This window comes from Muntiacus reevesi, chromosome 7 (genome assembly GCF_963930625.1).
Source record: "Muntiacus reevesi chromosome 7, mMunRee1.1, whole genome shotgun sequence".
In the NCBI taxonomy this organism is placed as follows: Eukaryota; Metazoa; Chordata; class Mammalia; order Artiodactyla; family Cervidae; genus Muntiacus; species Muntiacus reevesi.
In genome coordinates this window covers 24,918,211-24,934,237 of record NC_089255.1, presented here as the reverse complement: position 1 = coordinate 24,934,237, position 16,027 = coordinate 24,918,211, and the positions used below count along the sequence as shown (strand labels likewise).

The following is a 16,027-nucleotide window of genomic DNA, read 5'->3' as shown; positions in this document are numbered from 1 at the left end:
CTGCATGCTGCAACCAAGACTCAGTGCAGTCTTGAAGAAAAAGAAGCAAAAATGCTATCTTACTCAGCAGAAATACTCTTGGTGAAGTTGGCTGATCACAAGAGACTACTTCTAAGAGACTGCTCTACCTAAGGGGTTTTGCTTTCTTTAATAAACCTGGTTCTAACAACGACCCTCAAGAAAGTTGACAAAGGATGCTTTTGCATTTTTATTTAGGATATATTTTGTGTGACCCTTGGAGAAGGCAATGGCAACCCACTCCAGTACTCTTGCCTGGAAAATCCTATGGATGGAGGAGCCTGGTAAGCTGCAGTCCATGGGGTCGCTAGGAGTCGGACATAACTGAGTGACTTCACTTTGACTTTTCACTTTCATGCATTGGAGAAGGAAATGGCAACCCACTCCAGTGTTCTTGCCTGGAGAATCCCAGGGACGGCGGAGCCTGGTGGGCTGCTGTCTATGGGGTCGCACAGAGTTGGACACGACTGAAGTGATTTAGCAGTTATGTGACCCTATGTTTAGACGCATGTATTATTACTAAAGTAAGATAATCTCATTATTGCTATATTAGAGAACTGTTAGAGTTAATTGTGCACAAATCTGAATCCGTCACTTACTGTAAGATCACTGTTTCTTTCAAGGTCCTTAACACATAGAAATGAAATATATAGCAACTATAGAGCAGTAAAATGAAATAGTCCTGGAGGAGAAAGACATATTGGATATAGCTTTGCAGAAGTTAAAGAGGGTTGATTCATCTCAAAGACAGATTTCCACAGGTCATCCCTTAAACTTATAAGCATTTTTTGTCTAAGAAAGGAAGAATTTGTCTAGTGGAAGAGATTCAGGCTCTGGTAGAATTCAGGATACCCATGACCTGAATTGCCTCCTCTCACCTACAGAGAAAGCCAAAGTGGCAGTACAGGTACTCCTAAAAGTCGGCCAAATTAAGGGGAACTCCCAGAAGTCTTTGCTTTAACATTCACTTTTTAAACTATTACAATAATAAACCAGGCAAATTTTAGGAGCACAAGAGGACCACTTAGCATGACCTGCTTATAGAGGGATTTTCTTCTAGAGGCCTCAGGACCAGTTTTCAGCTCAAAAAGAAAGCCACTGCTTTCTTATCTGGGCCCCCTCTTAGCCAGTCTGCATACAACTGTGAGCAGTGCAGAGAGAACTGATTCTCACCCAGACCTCTTCTAGTCCAACAACTGAAAGCCTAGTTGTGAGCAGATGATTGCTGCGTGTGCTACATCTCCTAACTTTCTGGTAATCTCCTAATCTGCTCTGGTAGAGTGTTCAGAGTTAGCCACAACAGTAATGGCTCCCATCCCACATACCCTTATGCATTGTGACTCTGTCACTCTTCCCAATGAGGTAAAGCTGTTTCCTCTCCTCTTGAATATGAACTGGCCTTCTGACTAGCTTTGGCCAAGAGAAAGTGGCAGAGATGATATTCTTTGAGCTTCAGATTCTAGGCCTTAAGAAGCCTTGCAGCTTCTGCTTTTGTCATCTTAGAGACCCAGGCCTTTATGGAAGTCCATTTATCCTAATAGTTAGACCCACTTGAAGAGAGAGTGAGGGAGAGGGAAAGGGAGAAGAGAGGGAGAGAGAGAGAGAAAGTCTAGAGGTTGAAAGATGTCAAAAAGAGATCCTGGAGAATGAACGACTCTAAGGAGAGAGGTTCCAGCGTTCCAGTCATTCAGCTGAGGGGCCAGAAGTGAGTGAGGCCATCTTGGATCCTCCAGCCCAGATTGAAGCTGCTGTGTGAGGTCAGCCCTGACCACCTGGAACACAGACAAGCCTTCCTAGCTGAAGCCTGTTCAGACCCATGGACTCACAAGCTAATACATAATTATTTGTAAGACCCTAAGTTTTGGATGGTTTGTTACATAGCAATGGGTTACTGAAACATCCACAGTATTGATCAAATACTACACTTCTTAACTGGATCTTTGGTCAAATGTTTTCTTTCTTCAGTTTTGTCCTTACTCAGACTTTAAAATTATATAATCGAAAGCATAATGTCCATTGGGGTTAGTAAATCTGTTGTTAAACATTAAGAAAGGAAATGTAAAGGAAAGTCAAAGTTGGGTCTGAGAGAAAGTCATGTGAGTGAAGTCTCTTCTGGGAATCAGGAGATAGATGTTTACTAAGAAGTTCCAGGGACAGTAAACCAGAATCCTAGTAGAAATTGTGAGAGATGAAAATGTGCCAATAGAATTGAGACCTTTTTGAGGGGTGACACAGGTTGAAATCTGGGAGAAGCTGATGCTGAGACAAAGTCAGGAGTGCAAAAGTTTTATTGGGAAGTAACACTTGTTAAAAAAAAAAAAAACAAGTGGGGAGAAGGGATGAAGAAAGTGGGATTGGGTTGGGAGAGCTGTCCAAAGCTATCAGTGCTGCAGCTGTGCTAGTTGCTGCCAGGCCATGGGGGAGTTCCATGTAAGAACTGTTCATTAGTGCCATGTTCCTTGGCAATGGCTAAGCTCTATACCACCCACCACCTTGCTTAGTCTTTGACCAGGGGCTGGACAAGAGGACAACTGGAGGCTGTCCACTTTTTTTTTATCACTTCACTTTTATGAAGCCTGTGGGATTTTAGTTCCTTCAACCAGATATCAAACCTGACCCTTGGCAGTGAGAGTGTAGAGTCCTAACCAGTGGACTGCCGTGGAATTCTCTAACCAGGTTTCTTGGAGCTAGGTAGCCAGTTCTTTCCTGAAGGGACATCTTGGAAGTAGCACATACGTGTTTCTGCCAAAGGGGACTTTATGTACCTTATATAGGTTTTTACATGGTAACTCCATTTGCCCATAGGTCGTCATATGGATTCGGTTAATTATTTCAGCATTGTTATTATGAAAGCTGAATTTAAGAGAGCTGTATGTCCCCTCCCCTTTCTCTATCTTTGTATCATCAGTTAGTCATTTCCCTTTCTGGAATTCCTCAGGCCACTGTGCCTTAGCACAGTATTTACTACCACCATATAAAAATATGTTTACGTTTTTTCCTCTTCTTTGACTGGGCTCCCTTCAAGGCAGAAGTATGTCTTCTTTACCTTTGCACCTACCCAGCACTTGGCCTCTGAAACTTGAGGTCTCTGAAATCCTCAAAATTGAACTGAATGAATGAGCTAAGAAACTGTCTCTTGCTTCTTATAATAGTCATCTGTTTATCCATCTAGTTTGAACTGAATCCATGATGCATATTTCAGGTAAAGTGTTTTGCAAGCTGCATTTATTTACATATTCACTGCAGCAGGTTAGAGTTAATTCACTTTCCAAAGAAATGATCAAATGAGAATTGAGAGTAAGAAAGGGCAGGGTTGAGGATGGGGATTGGACTGGGCTTTGAGGAGGCTCTAAGAGAATAAGAAGATAGAAAAGAAATAAAAGCTGTCAGAAGTCAATGAAAGAAGAAAAAGCAGGGGAGGAAAAGAATGAAAAGTAGATAGAAGGGAAAATAAAGTAGAGCTATGGAGGAGGAGGATGGGGAGTCAGGCTCAGGGCTGACCTGCCCAAGGAAGTATCCATTAGTAGGAGCCTCACTGACAGCTGTTATCATAATGGGAACTGGCATCTAAAGAGAGGGCAAGTCTAGTTTAATTAGTTAAATGGCATTATCTATGTCCAATGGGGGTGGGGAAGTAAAGGGAATAGAAGGATTGGTGACCCACCTCCTTCCATAGGCTGAAAGGAAAAACAGATTTATAAAGCTCTGGTAGGGAATTAAAGAGACAGGAGCTGTTTATTCCCTAGGCTATTTCACAAGATTGTCATGTCCTATTCACTAGTACCTTTAAGGGGGAATGGGTACCACTCCAGGAGGCAATTGTAATCAAACCTCCGTTCAGGAACAGGTTTACTCACCTCTTCCCTTCAGTCTTCCAGCCAGCCTCACTTTAGAAGTCCAGTGATGGAACCAGAAGCAAGTACCACCCCTGAAGGTAGTAGCAGTGAAACTGAGTTTCTGCTGACCTGGGTTCTTAACCCACTTCTGCAACTGATTGGCTACATGTCTTCAGGCAAATCATTTTACCAGTCCTATCCCTTTAGCACACAGTTTCAGTGATACAATCTTACAAAAGCAAAAATTAAAAAAAAAAAAAATTTTCCAGAGAATGTTTTCTTTAGGAAAGCAAGGTCTAAGAGTCAAATCTGAACCTCACCATGTTGTGCAGACAAAGCAAAAAAGGAAAAAAAAAAAAAAAAAAAAAAATATATATATATATATATACACATACACACTCATCCCCAATGTACTTCCTCTGCTAAAAATTCTCCTTTATATTATATTACCTTGTTGGTAGAAATTATTAGGGTTGAATTATTTTTTTAAATTATTTATAACATTAGACCAAGGATCATAAAGATGAACTCAACTTTGTTCTGCAGATTAACTGATGTCAGCTAGCCTGGCTTAGGTTTCAGGAAAGACTGATAGACAGCATTCAAACTCCAAACAAAACAAAAAACAAAATAAAATGCAAAACCTGGTGGTGGAAGCATCTAGGCAAAGAGAAAACCTGGACAATGGCTGTAAACAGTGAGCAAATCCTCTACTTTTTGAGAACACAAACACCATTCAGTGGAGGTTGTTTTAGGACAAGGCTGAGCAAATTAAATACTTCACCACCATATGTTCAGCTTTGGCAGGAGAGGTAGGTGGTAAGGGAATCTCAATGTTAGGGAATGCCCATATCACACCCCAGCTGGCTATTTAGTCATGAAATAAGGAGAAACACACAAATATTTGGTTAAAACACCTTTAATGAAAAGGGAAAGACACTAGTATCTCCCTTGTCTGCTCTTCACATTTTACTATGTTAGGAAACTCTGGAGCCTACACCTTTGGAGGAGGAGCCATCACTCAAGTCAGTCAATAGCAGAACCTTCACCCCCTCCTCCTCAGAACTGTTCCAGATGATCCTATGTTAAGAGTAAATACTACATCTCATTACAAGACAGAGAGGCAGGGAGGACAGCACCTGGGGCTCCTCTCCCAAAGTCTGGGACTCTGAACCAGACAGTGGCAAAGACACAAACCCAGGTCCATGGACAGGCAAAATAGGGAGGAAGTGGACTTGAGAGAGGAAGACAAGGAAAATACAAGGGGCTAGGGAATAAAGGAGGGAGTTATCTAAAACTAGAAGCACACTAGTGCTAGCAAACCCCCCTGATCCATGGTGCACTGTGGCACACGAAAGTCACCATGAGTCCAAAAGAACATTCATGAGACCCATCGACCCATCCAATTAAGAATTTGAGGTCTCCTCCTTTACATCTTGCCCCTTTATTAATCATATAGGTTTGCAGCAAGCCTTATGCTTTACAACACTCAACTCTCCATTAGTCTGTCAACTACCCTCATCAACAATGCTTGCAGAAGATATGAACTTCATATTTCCTTCTCCCAAATAGCCATCCCATGGGAGACCTCTCAGCAAGAAATCCACTTGTTTCCTAACTGTGAGAGGCAAAGATGAAGGATATGAGAAGCTCAAAATATCTTGGCATATTAACTAGCCAACACCTTTGCCTTAATGTCACTAAGACACAAGTGCCTTACTAGCAGGAAGAGTGTCCTATGCCTTTCATTTCTCCCTACCCCTTGGGGCTGGGCCACGAGAGACAGATATTGTTGCATTTTCATTGTTGGCACGTGGAAGGAGAAGGAATGTACAATCTGCTACTTCTCTTCTATGATGGGCTTCCCAGGCACTGTCTTGGATGCAAGAGGCCAAAAGAGGGAAAGGGGAGCTCTCTTCTTGGCTTCTCTGGATCCCACTGCTGGAGGCAACTTCCCAGCCTCAGTTCCTGGGCCAAACAGCACTGGTGGTGCAGGGCCTGAAGGGGTGGTGGAGATGGAGACGGAACTGGAAGTCTGGGGCTTGGCAGGCAGGTCACTTGACAGGAAGGTTGTGTCCTGGTTCCAAAGAGACACTGGGCCCACCCTCACCAGCTGGGAAGGAATGCCCTGGGACAAGAAGTCATGAAGGTTGACCTGGTAACCAGAGAGGAGTGGCCCTAGGCCCTCCAGGGACAGATGCTGCCCCCTTTGGGGTGGACTGTAATTCCATATGTGGGTGCTCAGGTGCACCTGCCAAAGGGAAGGGAGAGGAGAGGGAAGAAGGGTCATTCTTAGGGAAGCTGGAAAGGGTTCTTCTTGGGAATGCAAAAGCTGTAGTGAATCTATTTTCCTCAGGTACAATGAATGAAGAGGGAAGAAAAGTTTCTCAGGGGGCAACTGCCATGAGCACAGCGATTTTAAAACTCGGGGATTAGAGAAAAGTCATTAGGGACATCTAAGAACTCAAGAGAAACAGACAAGTAAAGGCTCATAGATCTGGGAGGTCCTTCTACAGAGCTCTCACTTCCTGCTCCTTGGGTCAAGGGGCAGCAGGTACAGAAAAACTGGCTCATGGGATGGTGGGGTCATCTTTTCGGGGAAAGGGAGAGAGCCCTGGGGAAGTGATAGAGGGTGAGCAGCCTGGGACCAAGGAAAGAGCAGCAATATTCTGAGGGCCGTGGGGGGCAAAGGGCTGTACCTGGTGGTGGGCCAGCAGCATGTGCTTCTTGAGGGTAGCCCGCTCGAGAAAGCCCTGCCTGCAGAAAACACAAGTGAAGAGCAGCCCCTCCTTGGGGTGGGTTTTCTGATGCTCCTCCAGAGCTGCCTGGGTGGGAAAGGTCTGGCCGCACACCTCACAGGCCTTTCGGCCACTGCTCTCCCCGGGTTCCTTTCTCATCACTTCCTGCAGGCTCAGCTCCTCCACCGAGGGGGTGCCGCCGCCTTCCCCTTCAAGGGCCAGCGCTGACCCTGGGCTGGAGCTCCTCTCCGGTTTTCCCCCCTCTTCCGAGCCTCCGGCAGCATCACTGCCTCCCTGCTCCATTGGCTGCGTCTGGTCCAGGCTGTCAGGCGGCGGTGGTGGAAGCAGACAAGGCTGTTGAATGGTCTTCTCATTAGTGTCCATCTCCTTCCCGGCTGTGGCCACTGCCGCCACAGTCCCCACTTCCTCCTCCGTGCCAGAGGCCTCTTCTGAATCACCTCGCACGGATATCGCCTTCTCACCTCCACTTTCAGAGCCTCTTCCGGCCAGGGAATCTTCATCGGTCACATCTTCTTCCTCTTCTTCGTCCTCTTCCTCTTCTTCAGACAACTCCTCCTCTGGGGATGGCTGCTGGGATGGCTGCTGGGGGAAGCCCCCCGCTCCGGAGACTGTCGATTGCTCAGAGCCGTTCTCCTGGGCAGCTCCCCCCGCTTCAGAGAGTGCAGTGCCACCATTGGGGATCTGGCCCCCCAGGTGCATCCGAACATGCTGCTGCAGAGTAACAGCGTTGGTGAACTTCTTCTGGCAAATGGGGCAGGAGTTCTGGGCCCGGGCAGCTGGACTAGCCTTATGGCCCACGAAATGTGCACGCAGGTTACCCCGGGTAGAGAAAGCCCTGCCACACACTTTGCATTTGAAGGGCCGCTCACCTCCATGCTGGCCATAATGCAGGCGCAGTGCCCGAGGACAGCTCAGCACCCGGAGACAGATGACGCACTGGTTGGGTCCAGATGAGGCTGATGATGAAGCTGCAGGGGCAGAGGTGGTGGGGGCACCCGAGGCAGTAGAGGCCACTGCCACAGCTCCTTGACGGTCAATCTTTTCTACCAGCTGCTGAAGCTTGGAGGTCTCGGAGGGCGAAGCCCCCAAAGGCTCCAGCACATAAGGGAAGGGAAAGCTACCAGTGGACTTCAAGTGGTTGGTAAGCAGGGCCCAGCTGGGTAGCGATGTCACCAGCTTACTTAGCTGCATGCGGGTTGCTGCGCCACTTTCTGCCACCCCGGCGATGGCTGAGCCCTCACTCCCCGGCGGGGTGTTTTCATCCGCTTTATTCTTTGGCTCTACCGCTTTCATGAGCACGAACTTATTGAAAGCGGGAAGCGCAGGGGCCGTAGTGGTGCCTGCGCCGGTGGAGAGCAGCGTGAGGCTCTCTGTGGCACTGAGGGCGGCGGTGGAGGCCACCAGAGGCTTGCGTTCCACACCTCCGCCCGCCACAGCTGCCTCCTCCTCGGCCTTCTCTGGTGGCACCGACATGCCATAGGGCAGGCCGCTGCTGGTGATAACGTAGTCTAGGTGCTCTGGCACCGGGTGAGGGTTCATCTGCACATGTGGGTACTTCTCCCGATGCCGGTGGAAATGCACTTTGAGGTTGCCTCGCGTGGTAAAGCGGTTGCCACACACATTACACTTATAGGGTCTCTCGCCTGTGTGGGAACGCAGGTGGATCTGCAGAGCACTGTCACTACCAAATACTTTGGCGCAGAAGCGGCATTTGTGCCTCCCACCGGGCTTCTCCAAGGGGCCCATCACTTCCCCATAACTCAACTCTCCACCTCCATTCTTTGGCTTCAGGAGCCCCGGGGAGGCAGCAGCCTCGAGGCCCCGGGCTGCCCCAAGACACTGCGCTGCCAGGAGTCCCGTGGTGCCTGGGAATGCCAGGTGAGGCGAGGCGATCAGCTGATCCGTGCTGCCCGACAGGGCCGGGGAGGCAGCAGGGGTGGGTTTGTGGCTTCGCCCGACCGCACCAGCAGAAAAAGGGTGCTGTGATCCCAGGGGGTGGTAAAGGTGGAAGAAAGCCTGCTTGGGTGCTTCTGCCCCTGAGGAGGAGGTGGAGGAAGGTGCCAGTGTCTTGCCAGTCTGGACAGGCTTGATGGGGCTGAAGAGGGGAAGCAGGGGCTTGGTGGAGGAGGCAGTCCCTGTCCCAGGTAGCTCTGAGGGACTGGAAGGGGTGCCCACTGTCTGACCTAAGGAGCCAAGCAGCAGCACCTGCCGGCAGATTTGCTCAGTCATCTGCATCTGATGAATCTGGCGCTGCTGCAGCACCCGGAGTTCTTCCAAGATCAGAGGGATGTTCAAGTGGCCACTGCCTACCCCTGGGGGGGGAGGAGGAGGAGGCGGAGGAGGAGGGGCTACAGGGGTGGACTCCGGCGGTAATGGAGTTGCTCCCAGTTTGGGGCTGGCCAAGATCAGGCCCCCACCTCCCCCAGCTGCTGTACCTGTGGCAGCAATGAGGAAGTGCCCGGAAGACTCCTCTCCCCTCCGCTCTGGGCCCCAGGTGGGATCTGTGGGTACAGAGGACGCGCAGTTCGAGGGGTTGCTTTGCTCGGCCTCCATGACCTGCGGACTGCTGTGGCCCTCAGGCCGGGGTTCGCAAGAGGTCGAAGAGTTGTTGGGGTTCTCCTGGCCTCCAATGATCACCATTACAGGGGGATCAGTAGAACATGCATTCTGGTGGGCGAGGAATTCAGTTGGGTCAGTGAACTGTGCGCAGCACTTGGCACAGACTTGGGGGTGGTCGTCCTCGCTCACATCACCTGGGGGAGAACACAAGGAGAGACCGTGGGTGGTGCGGTTGGGATGGGTATACACAGGCTGTAATTAACAACGAGCCCAGTAACCGCTAGTGGGGGTGGGGAGATGAGCTCACCATCAGGCCGTGCAGAAGGCTAGAGCTCAGGGCTGACCCGCCTGGACACGACACGCCAGCACTGGGGGCCAGGAAGGAGAGGAGCGGGCATGCACAAGCTACTGTCCCCCTTCCATTCCCCCGCACCCCGGGTCACAGGCGGGCGGAAGGACTAGCTGGGAGGACCGGGTCCTGGGCAGAGAATCGTGCGTTTTAGCGCGTCCACCGAAAGTCTTTCCCCCCTCGCCCCGCGCGCCCCCTCCACCCCTACCCCTGCCGGGCCCTACCGCACCTCCAAGCTCCGCCGGCTCCCCGCAGGGCCCCCCGAGACGAGAGCTCCTCCCGGCTTCGTGCGCCATGGTTGAGCGGGAGGTGCAGGGCCGGGTGGAGTGGGAGACAATGGGTATCCGGGTTGGGGGAGGCGGCACTGGCCGCCCGGGCTGCAGCAGCCTCTGCACCCAGCGGCCCAGACTGCAGAGATGGAGATCGGCGGCGGGGGCAGGGCGCAGCGGAGGAGGGGGAGGGGAGCGAGGAGACGCGGAGGAGGGGAGGAGCTGGAGCCCGAAAGCCGGGAGAGGGGAGAAGGGGGAGGAGCTGCTGGGGAGGGGAGTGTGCCGGGAGGAGCTGCTGGGGAGGGAGGCGGGAGCTGGGGAGCAGCGAGGGGGGCGGGGGAGGGGTGTATGGGGGCGGGAGCCCAGGGCCCAGGAGGGTTTCCGGTAGGCTCCGTGACAGGTGCTGTGGGGCCTGGTGGGGGTCCACCTATCCTGGCCCTCTGCTAGCTCCCCCCATCTCCAGCTGTCTTTGCCCAGACCGGTCCGCCCACCTCCCCAGCAAGCTCAAGGGGGCACAGTAGGAAACACAGCCTTGCTCAATAGAGCAGAGCGATAGGCTTCTCTTATTTTCCTTCGGATAAAGGATCTGCTGAGCCTGGAAAACGTGGACTCCAAAGAGGGTGGTCTGAGGGCCAGAGCGGGAGGGGGGGGGGGTGTCCCAGAAAATCCACCCCTTATCTACACATATTCACACCGCCCCTTCAAATGCCCCAAGTTTCGTCCTGTTTTCTTCACCTCCATTCCCACCCTACCCCCACACCCCCTCCACAAAAGAAGCGTCTCAGGGTGGGAGGCTGCGAGGTAGAATTTCCAAGGAAGTCGATTCAGGACTCTTCTCTGCGGAACACTAAGCCCCTTTACTCCCCGCCCCTCCTCCCCCCGAATAATAGCTGAATGCAAGTTACTCCACGGATCACCCGGCCCACACCTCATTTATAGAGTTCATGCTTATTTAAGGAGCCATCTCCTATTTAGTTTCCTCTTCTCTACCCTTCTTCTTCCGTTGTCCTTCTCTGGCAACGCAGACACTATTAAGGACGTGCGGTTTTGGGAAGATGCTAGCCTGCAGAGGCCCACCTAGCTCTAACGGGGGGGTGGGGGGGGGGAGGGAACTCCTCCCGAAACAAAGGGGAAAATGCAGTAGGAGGGAGCTACCAGGCAGCCTCTCAGGGCCTAAAGCCCCTTTTAGCCCCAGGCTGGGTTGAATGCCTAGAAATGATTTAACACCTGCTCACCGCACTGAGGTGGCCTCCTATTCAGAGAGAGGATTAAGGGGGTAAGATGCCTCCTGGACCAGGTACTCTGCATTCCCTTCCTACCTTGAAATGAGCCTTAATGGCTTTCCCACTTCCTTAAAAGAGCTTATCTTACTTACAGAAGGTGACAACAAGTCCTTAGTTCTGTGGTTTGCCTGGGCATCAGTAAATCCACCTTGTTCTAATCCCAGTTCCGTTCTTGCCCGGCTGGTAAATTGAGGCGTGGTGGGCCGTCATACCATGACTACACTGCCATTTCCTTTTTTGTGAAGTGGTAATACTGTATCTATGCTGGCTTCATCAGAGAAATATAGTGGGGATAAAATAATATGTATATATAGGACTTCAAATTTTGGGAGGAGTCCCAAATATTGTGAATTAAAGAACTTATATTTCAGTGACAAAAAACCCAAAATAAGCTAAAATATATATATATTCAAATTAGGTCTGTTTTCATGTTGCCTATTAATTTCTTTTTATTTATTTATTTATTTATTTTTGGCCAAGCTGTACGGCTTACTCAGGATCTTAGTTCCCTGAACCCAGGTCCTTGGTACCATAAGTGTGGCATCCTAACCACTGGACTGCCAGGGAATTAGCAATCTTATTCATTTCTGAGGCTAATATCATTGGCATATGTTAAGAGTAGGAAGTCTTTTGAGATGGGAGCTATAATATTATGTTAGTGTAATGTAATATTAATATTAGGTTTTCCAGGTGGCGCTAGTGGTAAAGAATCCATCTGCCAATGCAGGAGAGGCAAGAGACACGGGTTTAATTCTTGGGTTGGGGGCAATTTCCTGGAGTAGGAAAAGGCAACCCACTCCATTATTCTTGCCTGGAAAATTCCATGGACAGAGGAGCTTGGCAGGCTACAGTTCATGGAGTTGCAAAGAGTCGGACACAACTGAACACACACACTGAGTTGTGTATAATATAGACACAGTTGAATATTAATATTAGTATAATATAATATTAATAATGTCCATTTTCATTGAAAACATTGTACTGAATTGTTTTGAAACTTCAGATAAACACAAGGGTCTTGACACTGTGGACAATAGCCCTAAAACAGAGGAGCTCCAGGCTTACAGAACTGACCAGGGAGGGAGAGGGGATTCTATGTCAATTATGGTTAAGTCACAGGTTAACTGCAATGTTGTTTATTTTTACAGATAAGGAAGTTGAAGCTTGGAGAGGTTAAGTGACTTTTCCAAGTTCACACAGTAATTCAGTGCAACAAGCATTCAGAATTTTGACTCCTGTCCAATACTTTCCCAAGCACATCAACATTGTGTAGCTTCCCTAAGCTAGAGAAAGGGCCCTGTGTGGTTCCTACCTGCCATTTGCTCTGTGGCCTCAGTGAGAGAGAAGGAATCAGATGGACACTTTCTACTGAGCATTTGTTAATTAGCATTGAACGTTTGATATCAAGTTGCTGTTTTGTCAAGTCTTCCAACAAGAAAAGAAATCCTTTTCTTTTCATCTTCTCCTGGGAAACACTGTCCCCTTTCTTGCTCTTTAATGAAACTTGCTTTCTGATGCGTAATTTGATCTGCACTCTTCTTAAAGGTAAATTCAGTCCCTGTTGAAAGGTGATGGATCAACAGTCACCTGTAAGAGGAGCCCTCTGTTTCTCAGCACTTTGCACTCACTGCCTATCCTGAAAAGGGGGGGTGGGATTCTTAGGCAGACATGGATGAAGTCATAAACACAGGACTAAACAAACCCAGTAATGGTGTCCCTAGATAGTAGATAAGGTGAAGTAAGCTATCCTGGGTCACATGCAAAGTCTGGGATGGACACAGGACTGAGACCTGGATACGCTGGTTTAATATTTATAAAGAGCTGAAATGACAAGGAAAAATGAAATCAGGTGACTCTCTAAATCTGGTGGCTCATCAAACTTGGGAAAGGATGGCTCAGAAAACAGAAAAATCGGTGGGTAGCAGGTAGACTTGAACAGAAGTTCTCAAACTTTGCTGCCCGTTAGAATTACTGGAAGAGCTTTAAAAAATCCCAGTGGCCAGGCTGTGTGTGCGTGCATGCTAAGTCTGACGCTTTGTGAAGATATGAACTGTAGCCTGCTAGGCTCCTCTGTCCATGTGATTCACCAAGCAAGAATACAGGGTAGCCATTTCCTACTCCAGGGAATCTTCCGGACCCAGGGATCGAACCGGCATCTCTTAGGTCTCCTGCATTGGCTGGCGGGATCTTTACCACTAGAGCCACCTGGGAAGCCTGGCCAGGGTGGGTCTAGGCATCAATGTAATGCTCCTCAAGAGATTCCAATGTACAGCCAAGGAGGAGATCCATAGTGTGTATCAGAGAAGTGCCTTTCCCATCACACCTTCAACCCTGCTTCTCACAAGTCTTCAAAGTGGAAAAGTAGAAAGTGCTGACTCTTTTGTGACCCCATAGACTGTAACCTGCCAGGTTTCTCTGTTCATGAGATTTCACAGGCAAGAATACTGGAGTGGGTTGCCATTTCCTTCTCCAAGGGATCTTCCCGACCCAGGGATCAAATCAGTTTCTCCTGCATTGCTGGCGAATTCTTTACTGCTGAGCCACCGGGGAAGGTAACAAATCTTACCTGTGTTCAACTTTACCAAAATTAGGACATAAGTAAAACGAGTTGCTCAATGCAAAATAAAATCTGTCTATCGAGTTCTCTCTCTACTCTGACCACAGCTATATTTTGACTCTCTTGTACCCTGCTTCCATGAACAGAAATTGACATGATATACGCCCGACTATGAGTTTAAGTGACTGTATGTGCTCTTGAACCATACTTCTAATTGTAAAATGAAAGTCTGTGTTGTACACAGAGTTCAGGCACCATCTAATCATTAAAGAAATGAGCATATTATGTAAGCCCTGCCTAAACTTACTGTTAATGTTGGGCCAACACCAATTGATAGTGTCCCCAATTATGAGTTGATTCTGTAATTGCTGCTATAGAGGATTTCTAAGGGAGAATAAATGATCTTCTCTTCCTCACTCCTCTCTCCTAAATGCATCCACATACCCCTCTGTCACTCACACCTAGTAAGTGTACCCTTGACTTGTGCAACGCAGTGGACAAACAGGCACAGGTACATCTGGTGCTAAGTGAGAAAAATATGTTTCCAGAATAAGAATATCTTAGATCAAACACACAAAAAAAGGGTTTTATTAAAATAGGCATTTTTCTGATATCAAAGGACTCAGCACTTAACATGGAATTCATACTGTTTTGAAGCTGGAAGTGACTTTAGAGAGCTGACCTCTCACTGAGCACAGTGATTGAGAATGTCAGCTCTGCATCAGACCTCAGTTAAAGTGCCAGCACTTTCTAATTTTTGTGACCTTGGGAAAAGTTTCTTAATTTCCCTAAGGCTTGGATTTCCTTTTAAAATGGGGGTATAGCAACAAAAATGTATGAAATTCTTAAACAGTGCTACAAAATAGATGAGACTTGAAAACATTATGCTGAGTGAAATAAGCCAGACGGAAATAAGCCACTCAAATGGACACATATTGTATGGTTTCATTATGTGGCATCCCTAGAATCGGTAAATTCACAGAAACAGAAAGTCGAATGGTGATTTTCTGGGGCTGGTGGGGTTGGGTGAAGCAAATGGGAGTTATTATTTAAAGGGTATACAGTTTCAGTTTGGCAAGATGAAAGAGCTCTGAGATGGATGGTACTGATGGGTCACACAGAATTGTGAATATACTTAATGCCACTGAATTGTATGCTTAAAAATGACAAATTTTGTTTTGTATATTTCACCATAAATTAAAGTCATTTTAATGGAGGTAATAATAGCAGAGAAATAAACAAAAGGAAATATACAAAGGGCATAGCATAGTACCTGACAAATAGTAAATGCTCTGCAAATATTAGCAATGAGTATTATTCTGTAAAGACTAAAAGCTGAAACCCTGGGAGAAGGCTGGACTTGTCCAAGGTCACAAAACTCCCAAGTCCAAGCTGGGCTGAAAACCAGGTTTTCTGTGTCCTTATCCAGTGCTCTATTGTACCCTGCCTGAGTACTTTCTAGCTACTCAGAAATGTTTTCTTTTTGACCCAGGAGTGCCTAGGGCTTAAAGGCTCAGGGATCAATACTCCGAGGGAGGATGCTGTAAAGAGGACTGAACCCTCACAACTCTATTTTTGTCTTCTTTCCCCTTTTGCTGCTCTTGATATCTGCCAACTGCCATTTCTTCCCCTAGATCTGTTTGGCTGTCGTCCTGGTTTCTCCTTCTCACTAAATATCTGGGTTTCTGATGGTTTCCTTTATTTCCCAGATGCACTAGTTTACATTTTCCCTATTCACATCCCTTATGTTCTCTATTCCAGACTTCTATACTCTGTAGGGAAGAGATGAATTTTTTTTCTCTCCAGAGTTTTTAAGTAAATAGACTATTTCCTTCTCATCACTTACGTGCAATTACTATTCTGTTAGGTTTTTTGTGTTCTGGTCAGGGAAGCTGAACAAAAAGAGGGCTGGAAAACAGGTTTTTCAGACTGTGTCTTGGTGATATCTTAGGTCACTGCAGAGATGAGGCTTTTAAAATGTGCAACAAAGGCTCAGCATTTACTTGTCACATATGGTAAACATTGCTTAAAGGAAGGCAAAGACTCCTGAAAGCCTTAGTAGCACCCTAGCCTACTAAATAAATGTCTGCTGATGGTCATGATGATGCCCATAGCTCCACAGGTACACCTGTAAAAGGGCACACGTAAGAGCCCCCAAATAAAAGCCCTCCCTACCTAATTTGGGGGCCTGCAGAACAACAGCAACAACAATATGTCCCTGGGGTAAAAGGAGAACTCAGGAGCCTGAAGATCACGTGAGTGAATAGAAACCCTATCTGTATATCTTATAAGAGCATGAAGGAATTTTAGATTTGATCAAATATTAGCTGCCTCATCTTATATATGAGACCCCATAACACCCCAGGTCATGCTAGTAGCCCAAGGATCTTTCACTGT

At 47.8% G+C, this 16,027-nt stretch overlaps 1 protein-coding gene across 2 annotated transcripts; it reads right to left on the bottom strand.

Annotated features, from left to right (window-relative positions):
* Positions 1-4,777: 4,777 nt before the first annotated feature.
* Positions 4,778-9,946, bottom strand: SALL2 (spalt like transcription factor 2). Of its 2 annotated transcripts, XM_065941307.1 has the most exons (3): positions 9,751-9,946; positions 6,555-9,366; positions 4,778-5,938 (listed from the first exon to the last, which is right to left on the bottom strand). In XM_065941307.1, the coding sequence occupies exons 1-3, from the start codon at positions 9,815-9,817 to the stop codon at positions 5,695-5,697; spliced, it is 3,123 nt and encodes a 1,040-aa protein (XP_065797379.1). In that variant the 5' UTR covers positions 9,818-9,946; the 3' UTR covers positions 4,778-5,694. The 2 variants fall into 2 exon arrangements, with proteins under 2 accessions (XP_065797379.1, XP_065797378.1); XM_065941306.1 differs by lacking the exon at positions 4,778-5,938 and having other exon boundaries at positions 6,150-9,366.
* Between the last annotated feature and the right edge of the window lie 6,081 nt (positions 9,947-16,027).